At 42.6% G+C, this 10133-nt stretch overlaps 1 protein-coding gene across 1 annotated transcript in view; it reads right to left on the bottom strand.

Annotated features, from left to right (window-relative positions):
* Positions 1 to 5964: 5964 nt before the first annotated feature.
* The window catches only part of LOC119296752 (MADS-box transcription factor 25-like), a 12855-nt gene continuing 8686 nt past the window's right edge, over positions 5965 to 10133 (bottom strand). Inside the window, exons 3-7 of the mRNA XM_037574833.1 lie at positions 7393 to 7454; positions 7038 to 7137; positions 6902 to 6943; positions 6687 to 6770; positions 5965 to 6114 (exon numbers count right to left, since the gene is read on the bottom strand). Coding sequence (XP_037430730.1) covers positions 5968 to 6114; positions 6687 to 6770; positions 6902 to 6943; positions 7038 to 7137; positions 7393 to 7454 — 435 coding nt within the window. The 3' untranslated portion in view covers positions 5965 to 5967. The remainder of the gene's footprint in view (positions 6115 to 6686; positions 6771 to 6901; positions 6944 to 7037; positions 7138 to 7392; positions 7455 to 10133) is intronic.

Here is a 10133-nt window from a genome sequence, read left to right as displayed (position 1 = left end):
AAACTTAATGTGGGCAAGCAGGAGCAGCAGGCATCAGTAGTCATTTTTTGGAGATGTAGTGACATTTGGCACCACCTATCATACTAATCTGTATTACATGCCATTTGCGCTTTCCGTAGGAGTGAACAATCATTTCCAGAGCATGATCTTTTCTGGTGTATTGGTGCGTGATTAGACACAGGCAAGCTTCAAGTGGGTATTCGTAGAATTTTTGCGGATGATGGGAGGCGTGGCATCAAGGACTGTTTTGACAGGTGCATCCTGAATTCTTAACTTTGTTGGAGTAGATGTTGTGGAGGTAAAATGTTGGGATTGTTTAATGACCAATGCTTTTTGAGTTTTTGCAGATCATAATCGGGCAATGGAGCTTCCATTAAGAGTATCATGCTAGACACAGCGTGTCAGTGGTGTTAGTGGCAAGTGGCATGTCCTAAATAAAGCTAAAGAATAATTGGGGCCACTGTACACTAAAAAGAGTGAATTTAGAGCAGAATTCCACAACGTTGTGAATCATGTGTTGACCATGGATGAAATCGAGGAAGGGTGGCATCTGGTGCTCGAGAAATGCAGACTGTGGACACATCCGTACATCTCTTGGCTCTTTGAGAGTGGACACAAGTGGGCAAAGTCATATTTCAAAGGTGTGTTATGTGCTAAGATGGAAAGTACTTAGAGTAGCGAGAGCACAAATCACATGCTCAAGAATTATGTGCCTCCTGGTTGCTGGATGCATATGTTTGTTAAGAAGTACATGAGGCTGCAGTTTGATCGTGTGTCCGATGAAAACTATGAAGTGAAGAGAACAAGAATTGTAAGTGGTGCTTATGTGCTTATCTCTCTTTTACTGCATGTGTTTTTTGATGCTTCTTCCTGAATTAGATATTATTTGGTACATAACTTTGTTAATTTTTTGATGCTTCTTCCTGAATTAGATATTATTTGGTACATAACTTTGTTACATCGGCTGATGTGTTCATATGCAGGGGAGACCGCTGGTGAGGTAATCTGGCTATACAACGACATGCAACCAAGATATACACAAGGGTCATGTTGAAACAGTTTGGCCATATCTTGTATGAGTGCGGGATCGAGAAGTGGTAGAGATCGAGAGTCGCATACATTCGAAGGCCGGGCGAAGGGAGAAGTGGTGCAGAGATGGAGGTAAAGAGTTTGACTGCGAGTGTTGACGGTTTGCTCACATGGGACTCCTTTGTGGCCATGTGTTGAAAAAAGGTGTATGCCATTGGATGCGGGCTTTTGGCGGGCGACCTCCATGTACGTGGATATATTGAAATTTTTGATAAATTACATTTTGGAGTTTCAAAATTTTGTGAAAAAAATTCTACACATTCATATGGATGTATTCTACATGTGTATAAAATCTGACACTGAAATACATTATGGCGAGAGCTACATAAAAAAGAGAAAATCCTGCATTTCTAATAGTAAACAGTGTTTGCACTGTTCATCAGTTTGAAAATTACGATTTGTATTTTTGTGTAGCTCTCACCGTAATATATTTCATCTTTAAAATTTACACATGTAGAATACATCAATGTAAACATGTATGATTTTTTTCAGATTTTTTTTAAACTTCAAAATATGTTTTCTGATATTATTATTTTTAACGACCTCCAAGGAGGTCGCCTGACATTGGCATTTTGTGGTATGCCATTAGACTTTTATGTTGGGTCGATGCTATACTCATAGAATGAGCAATGCTGAACGGTGTAGAGATTAATTGATTAGTTCGTACTCCTTGATGCATATGAATTTTCATCTTCACCTGAACTCGTAGTATTTGATAATATGAATTTTTTATTAGACTTTTAGTCAAATGGTGGACCAAAGATGCCCTTGATGCATACGTGTTTTTTCAGGTGAGAGCGGACGGGAATCTGCCGCAGTACTACCAGGACTAAAAGATGGAGCTGAGCCGTGGCCTATTCCGTTAGATGCCGTCTGGGCGGGCAGGGCTCTAGCGGGGGGCCGTGACATCCATGAACCGACAAGGGTGGGCCAGTGCGCAGCGAAAAAGAGAAATACGGGTCGCTCTACAGAGAACCAGACAGTTGTTGGCGCGAATCTTTATGGGAACCAGCGATGTGGATAAAGAGCTCATCTGAGCTCGTGCTCAGATAGGTACTTCCGTGGACACACATTCATCTCACGAGCGTTGTCCTGGCAATGGCAGGCTTGTGAGGGTATGGTCCCGTGGATCTGGCCGGCCAGATCTATTGGCGTCGTGTTGGTGCCGATGGTGGTGGTCAGAATAATCAAGCACAATATTGAATCAGAGCGAGCGTCAAGGTGGTACAGTACTGAGCATATATTTTTATATCTTCCAGAAAATCGTGGGCATGTACTCTGGAGCCTGGTATGAAAAGAATAAAAACAATAATAAGGGATTTTAAAGTTTCCAAATTTCCAAACAAAATCCACTTGCACATGTATATATGCTTACTGTAAATTTTGTTAAGACATATATCTATGTATGCGCTACACAAAATCCATATTTGTGGATCTTTAATAACAAATAATATATCCATTAACCAGAATGAAACCATGACCATGATTGTCTTTTAGTGTAGCCCATAAAAGAATAGTTTTCTTGACTAAAATTCACAACTTAATAGTGTGAAAGTATAGATCTACCTGATTAGAAAAAAAAATGAAACTTTTAAATTCGAATTTGGATTTTTGGAAGAAAAAAGGGCTCACTGGAGCCCAGGACCCATTTGCATTGTTGGGATTCCAAAATTAAATAATTTTTTTGCCACCAATGTGAAATCAAATGTATTGTTATTGGCATCAGTTTTTTTTTGCGGGGATTATTGGCATCAGTTGAGTGCCAAGGCAAACACTTTCCCTTCTATTCAGTATGTATATACATAAGGATGGAAATTTTATCCATGAACATGGATACCCATGGATATCCAACCCGAATAGATAGGGTTTGGATATGCTTTTGCGCCCATGGCCAACGCCCAAATCCGACCCGATTACTCGTGGATAGGACATGGACATAATCTTGTACCCATGGATATTTCCAAACCCGACCCGATCGTCTGACTTAACGAGCAATATTCTGCTACCCCTACCCCATAGTCACATGTCCCACTGTAATTTTATCCTTTATCTAAAACACCCAAAAGAAATTACACAATCCCCACCGTAACATACACCAACGCACCTTCTCATCCTATTATCTACACTAATTAAATGACTTGTCGTTGAGAATCGGTTCCATCTCCTTGGGTTACTCCTCTCATAGCCCTAGAGGTGGCCACCACTGCCAGCCGCTACCCCCACGTAAGGTGGATCGCTGCAGCAGCCACTACTGGCCTGCGACAACCCAGCTCCATGTCTCCTTGACCCCTTCGTCTTTGCTTTCCCACACACGCACTGATGCATGGCCACAGTAATGGGACAATGCAAGGGCTATGACTGCACGACAGAGAGTGAGCACGCCAATGCAGAGTGCACATTGTGCAATGAGTTATGTCTTATGTATAGGTCTTGAGAGGACCCGATGGATATCTAATGGGTATGGATATCCATCGGATTTGGACATGGTCACAATTTTTCGCCCATGGATTTTTTTATGGATGGGCTGGGACTGCCTTCATAGATATGGATATGGATTTGATATTCTTCAACCCAATCCAAACCCGACCCATTGCCATCCTTATATATACATATAATTAGGAAATAAGCAGTACTATCGCTGCATCTATGTATGTGTTTGAAAAACATAGGAGTTTTGTGATGTGTGTTTGGGAATGAACCCCAGCTTTACAGTAGTATATTATGTGACAACAAAAACAAACCAAATGTAGTGTCCACTGACCGAATTTCCCTGAGAAAGCCATTACCCTGGTCTATGGCAGTACACTTGATGGTCATCTTAATTATTTTGGTGTAAACTGGTTAGGGGCTGGCCTATTTTCTGTTAGGTTGAATGAACATGGTGGATATGTACCGTGATGACCTATTTGCTTGAGGCACACTGCAACGTCAACCCTCCAACATGTACTTTTATCAACATAAATATGGCATGTACGATATTAACAACAATAACATCGAAAACTAGAAGTAAACTTGCTCGGTGTTGCCTCGCGTTGCCTCCCGCGAGCAGCGCCAGGGCCCCAGATCACTAGCCACCAGCCCCTCCCCGCTGCTCCAAACCCAGCCGCCGGCAAGAGCCACAGTGGCCGCAGGCCTTGCACCGCAGATCCAGGGCAGGTGGTCGTCACGGCAGACATTGTGAGGCAGAGGCGGCGTCTCATGCGGGGAGGCCAGGGGCGGCAGTCAAGGTGGCGCCCCTACTGTGGTGGCTGCGTGCGCATGGGTGGCTCCAATGGCTGCGGATTTGGCATCATGCCTAGATCCATCTCGGTACGGCCTTGGCCGGCCGGTGGCGCGAGGAGGACCGGCGAGTGGCGGCTGGGGAGGCTCCCTCCTGGTGTGCCGACGGCGGCCCTCGTCTCCACGGCGAGACTCCGCTCGGTTCCAGCCAGCTGCGAGGTTGGGGGACGTGACTTCCGGTGGAAATCGCGCCGACTTTGGTCATGGCGGACGATGGCAGTGTCTTTGATGTCGTTCTCTTCTTGAGGCATCGTTGTTGTAGGTCGTGGCACCCCACTTCTGATGCTCCGGGGAAACCCTAGATCTGGATCTACCGGATCAGACGATGAAGGTACCTTTGATGCCGTTATCCCTCCTGAGGGCATCGTTTTGGAGCAAGTGCTGGTTGGACGGGACAAGCGAAAGAGCGGTGTCTCATCGACCGCAAGGCCGACGGCGGATCCCAGTGGCATGGCACTGCGGACGTTCGGTGATGGGCGCGTGTGAACAGATACGTGCAACATGGTGGAGTTGCCTGGCGTCATGCTGGCGTCGACGGCAGGCCAGACAAGGTCGATAGGTCAGTTACTGCTCTGGAGATGGACCGGTGGAAGATGGCGGCGGCAGCGTCTGAGAGTGCGTCGGTTCGGTATCCAGCTTTAGATGTTAGGGTTTGGTGCGATGTCCATTTGGTATTAGTCCCGGATATTCGGCACTCCTTGATCAATGGGATAGGAGTAGCAACAGGTGTTGCCTAGATGGTGGCTTCAGGCTGACTGATGTATTACTTTGTATGGTCTCTGTGAATAATTAATAAAATGGCCGCATGCATCATCCAGATGCAGAGCCGGGGGTCTATCCTCCTTTTTGAAAAAAAGGCCAAACAAAACATTTATCTCTTTCATGGGGCCATTGATATTTCTAACTATTCTAACAGGCCAAACACAACAATTCATCCGTCGCATACAATTTCAATTTGTTCGGTTTACAATAGATCAAAGCCTAGTCGGGCATTCAGAGAAGCGATACAACTTTATCATATAACCAACAAGTATGCTGGCATCATCAGTAGCAAAACTTACATCGAAGCTACTTAATGATTAGAAGCACATAAGAATGACACCCACAATGCAACAATTGGAACTGGGTCAAATCGAATTCATGATGCATTAAGTTATTCACCACTGTACCCTTGTACTAAATCGGCGACAAGTACTATAAATTGGAGGAAGTATATGATCTTCTCTCGTCCCCTCATTGAGACCGAGTTAGATTCACACATATATAGCAATGTCTATGACAGATAGTATCAAAACATACATGTTTCAAGCATGTTTCTGCTTTTGTTTTGTTTAATCTTAATTTGTAGTTCTGCACTCCATGCATACATGTTTGTTAATACCTTATGCAAATTACACAGGAACCATATAACTAATTTGATGATCGAGCTTCCATCGTCCACGCATGCACTGAAAATATAGGTTGAAGCTGCAGCTTCACGCAAATCAATAAATTTTGGTTAACAATGTGGTTTGGGATGCGACTAAGCACATATATCTTCTTAATAATGCAACTGAACATTAATGACTTACTAGCATGTAGTGGACGAGGTAGTAGGTGTTATTCATCCTCATGCTCCTGCTGCCGCAACTCAAGGTCAATAAAAATCCTTGGTTCACCTGCTCTAGTCGACAATAATAATCCGGCAGCAGCTTTTGAGCTGCTTCCGCTGGCTTGCTGCTCACTCGATCTCATGGCCCCAGAAAGCTAATTAACACACATTAGTTTCTCTAGTATCAGCTTCATTCCATGCTTGCAACAAAATACAAATTAAGCTAACGTCATGCTATGTTAACTAGAACTGTTGTAAAATTTGAATCTAGTCGCCCCACATTATATTACATTGTGCCTGTGCATGCATTTCTAGTTTGTCCATACCATACTTTTGAAACATTTATATTTTTACTTGAATATGATTTCTGCTTGCATAGATTGATGCAAAGGCCGAGGCCTGCCCTCATTTCCACAAAGAAAAACTTGCATATGCGTCAAACATTCTAATACGCTATAGAGGATTTGCACTTAAATAAAATACACTAGAGAATATAACATTTGTTAGATGTGCTCAAAACATCTGCATATATGCATGGGTGCTATACTAATCCTTCAAATTTGTCTCTTCTCTTGCAAATATATATGTGTGGTCATGTTTTTCAAGGATTTACTAAAGCATACATATATATGTTATACTGTTATAGACTTCCAGATGACAAACTAGGAATTTTTAGCTATCACTCACTTAGTAGTTAGTACCCATGAGAATCTATGACATTTCTCACCTTTTTCTGCAACTCTATGTTTTGCTCATGAGTAATTCTCACCTTCTTGCCAAGTTCTATATTTTCCTTTTGAATAAGAAATCCCTACAAAAGCAAATTCCATATCATCATACTGCAGCTGCTAATAGCAAGCACACATACAAGAATCTGTGCTAATCGAGCTATTTCAAGACCAACAACAATAGAAGCAAGAACATGAAGAAGATGTAGTGAACCTTTTGGTTAAGTTCGTGGATCTCCTCAGCCATAACTTGCTCCTAAAGAAATAAACTACAAGTAAATCATGTGTGAAACAAAAATAAAAAATAAAAAAGAATGGAAAGGAAGCCAAAGGGGAAAGAAAAGGGGCACCTTCCTCTTTCGTACAGAATGCAAACTCGTCTCCAATTGGTTCACGAGAAACTGCAAATCTCGAACAGTGGAACCAGATAGCTCCTCTCCCAATAATTTCCTACCATCATAGGGCACATGGTTTAACAGTGTACCTAACGGCTAGCTACCTAGCTAGCTTCTCCATTCATCACAACAAAAGATGCTACTACTGGATCTTCAAATCAGACATGTTGACATGCATGATAGTATGGCACACTCTATTGGTTCAATTAATTTGCATATGAAACCACTCAAAAAGAACTTCTTGATAGTTTTACTAATTGGCAATTATTTCAGTACATGGGTAATACCAACCAAAGAATAATATCGTTACCTATTATTGTGTTGTAAGTTGTGCACTTGTTGCCTCAAGGTTGTAACCTCCCTCTGCCATAACTGCCCAACAGATAGAAATGATATAAGATACAAATAAGAAGCACGCCATGTTAATTAGGAGACACAGACATGCTTCCTTGCTTATTGTACCACTGCATAATGACTGGTAAGGGGGCATGTATAAAATTCAGTTGAAAATGTCTCCATTGATGGGCTACATATTTGGTCTGTCAATGATAAGCTATTGTTTCTGATGCACAATGAAAGTGATGGGCCAAAAAAGGCATGTCGATGGTATACAACCCAGCACTGATAGTTGACACTAAGGTCCCGTTAGTGAACATTCAATCATAATATACATCGACAAGACGACAACCATCATCCACCCACAACTAGCGTGAATACCTAGCCGCCGTCGAAGGAAACTTCTCGTCACCATACCTCACCTCACCGTTAGTTTTCATCAACATCTACTGGTTGTTTGGTGTCTTAGAATAAACTTACTTCATTTTTTTTCATAGCGGTGCCATGGAGTCACAGAGGTGTGTGTCCTCACTGATCCGATTATTCAAATCTGATTAGTTTATGTGTCATGTTGCTTTTGTTAATTAGTTTGACTCTTTGTGGGGTTGGAATATTTCTTTGATGTGATTTTTTGGTTTGATGGTACGCACTTCTAGGGGTTCATCCCTAGCCCAAGCACGCTCATCACTCATGGCTTCTCATCTGTTTGGCTAGGTGGCTCAAGGGGCTTTCAGAAATCATTATTGATAATCAAGTCCATGCAGGTAAATGAGGGGCAGTATTGCCGCTCTAGTCCAACTGTAGTCTCCTTATTGTAGTCATGGTAGCTTTTCATCTTACAAGGATTGATTCCATGAAGAAGATGTCTCCAAGCAATTTCATTAAAATCGTTGTAATCTGTAGCTGTAGGAGTTACTTCAAAATTTCTTGGAACATGGATCCAAAGTAGTGTGCCTATAACGGTTGCCATTATCAATAAAATTATAGGTGTTTCTAAAAAGGTCCCTTAGTGAAAATATGGCCCAATGAAAAAACCTAAAGAGCATTTTTCAGGCACATAAAAAATCACCCATTCTACTTCGCATATCCTACTCTCTCTCTCTCTCTCATGCAGCAGCTAAGCTTTTATCGCCTTGATACCCTTGATTTCTCCCATGGGCTCTACCTTCTCCCTGAACCCTTCCATCTTCACTAACGCATTCCTCCATCTCCGCCCTCACCTCTTCTCTGTCTTGAATAGGCGATCCCACGATCTTGCTTTAATTACTGTGGAGACGAGCCTACCCTGTGTCACCCATCCAAAGAGCCTACCCTACGGCGCCCCTCCGATGATCCTACCCTGTGCTGACCCTCGTGAACGCCATCATGCCCATGCGCGCCACTGGTGGTGACACTCCTCCCACCATCCAGGGCAGGAGACGCTGGCTCTTCTCCCCATTATATTTTTAGGGAGGGCGTAATTGAAACCGTCAGCGGATAGCAAGCGGAGCTCATGGGAGACAGTGGTACCAGGTCGCGCCATGACCAATCTATGAGCTCGATTTATGGGCTTGGATCAATATTTGCGAGTCATGTCATGGTCACCATTGACGGGCTTTGTAGGCACATCAATTGTGGCTTTGTTCCAATGGCAATTTGTTACTAACATACGATCAAACCTATTAGTATGATGTTTTAGTGTCGGTCAATACTGAATCATTCTGTAGTAGTAGTATCATCAAAAAACTCGAGTGTAATGGAATGCACACTTACATGGGAAAATATGATGACACGATCCTTTTTATCGATGTTGATTTGGCTAAATTGGGCAAGATGAAGCTAATCATTTGCGTGTTTGAGCGGCCCTTAGAGTATACACAACCTTTTGGTTGCGAGGTGAGTACTTACCCCTTTGAGTACCTTGGTACTCTGATAAACTGCCACAAGCTTTGAAATCAAAACTAGAAGGTTATGTAAGATCACACTGAGGAGTGTCTTAGTATTGGGTATCACAAGAGTCTTTCCTATGAAATGTGTCTAGTCTTCATTAATTTTCTGATAAGTAGTGCCCACATCCTTAATTATGATATCTTTTCTGGACCAAGGAGGGTCCGGGAGAGGCTAGGGCTACTAGCACTCTCAACTATTTTGGCATCACATCAATATATGAAAAGGCAACATTTAGCATGCTATGAAATTTAATGTGTTGAAGGAAAATAAATAATCCTACCCGGGGTTCCAACTATAGTCCTACATGGCTAGTCAACAAAAGTCGAAATCGATCAACAAGGTTCAAGGTGATTAACAAAAGTCCAATCAAATTGTGGTGGTCAACAAATCAAAGGAGAAGGCAAAACAAATGGACAAAGTCAACAATATAGGTAAGACGCAAAGAAGCTCAAGTCTATGAAAGTCCCACTCATGCATGTATGAAAGGGAGTGGTGTAGCATGGACTATGGACACCTTCACCTTTGACTTCTCTTTCATGAACCCATGGACCTAGACTTACCATCCTAACCACCATGGATAGTTTTGGTCATCTGTCAAGGTACCCTCACCTATATACGAACCCTCATGGGATGTACTCTCATTCACTCTCACTTGAATAAACTTAAGGGGGCTTGGTCTCTAGTACATATTCAATAGCTCTAACTCATTCTAGGGTTGATTACAAGGACTCGCGTTATAACTCGGATCGACCTCATGAAGGATTTTCAGAGAGGGTTCTGAGGAGT

The sequence above is a fragment of the Triticum dicoccoides genome, chromosome 5A, assembly GCF_002162155.2.
Source record: "Triticum dicoccoides isolate Atlit2015 ecotype Zavitan chromosome 5A, WEW_v2.0, whole genome shotgun sequence".
NCBI classification, from domain to species: domain Eukaryota; kingdom Viridiplantae; phylum Streptophyta; class Magnoliopsida; order Poales; family Poaceae; genus Triticum; species Triticum dicoccoides.
The sequence above is the reverse complement of the archived record's forward strand: the minus strand, read 5'-3'. Positions and strand labels throughout refer to the sequence as shown.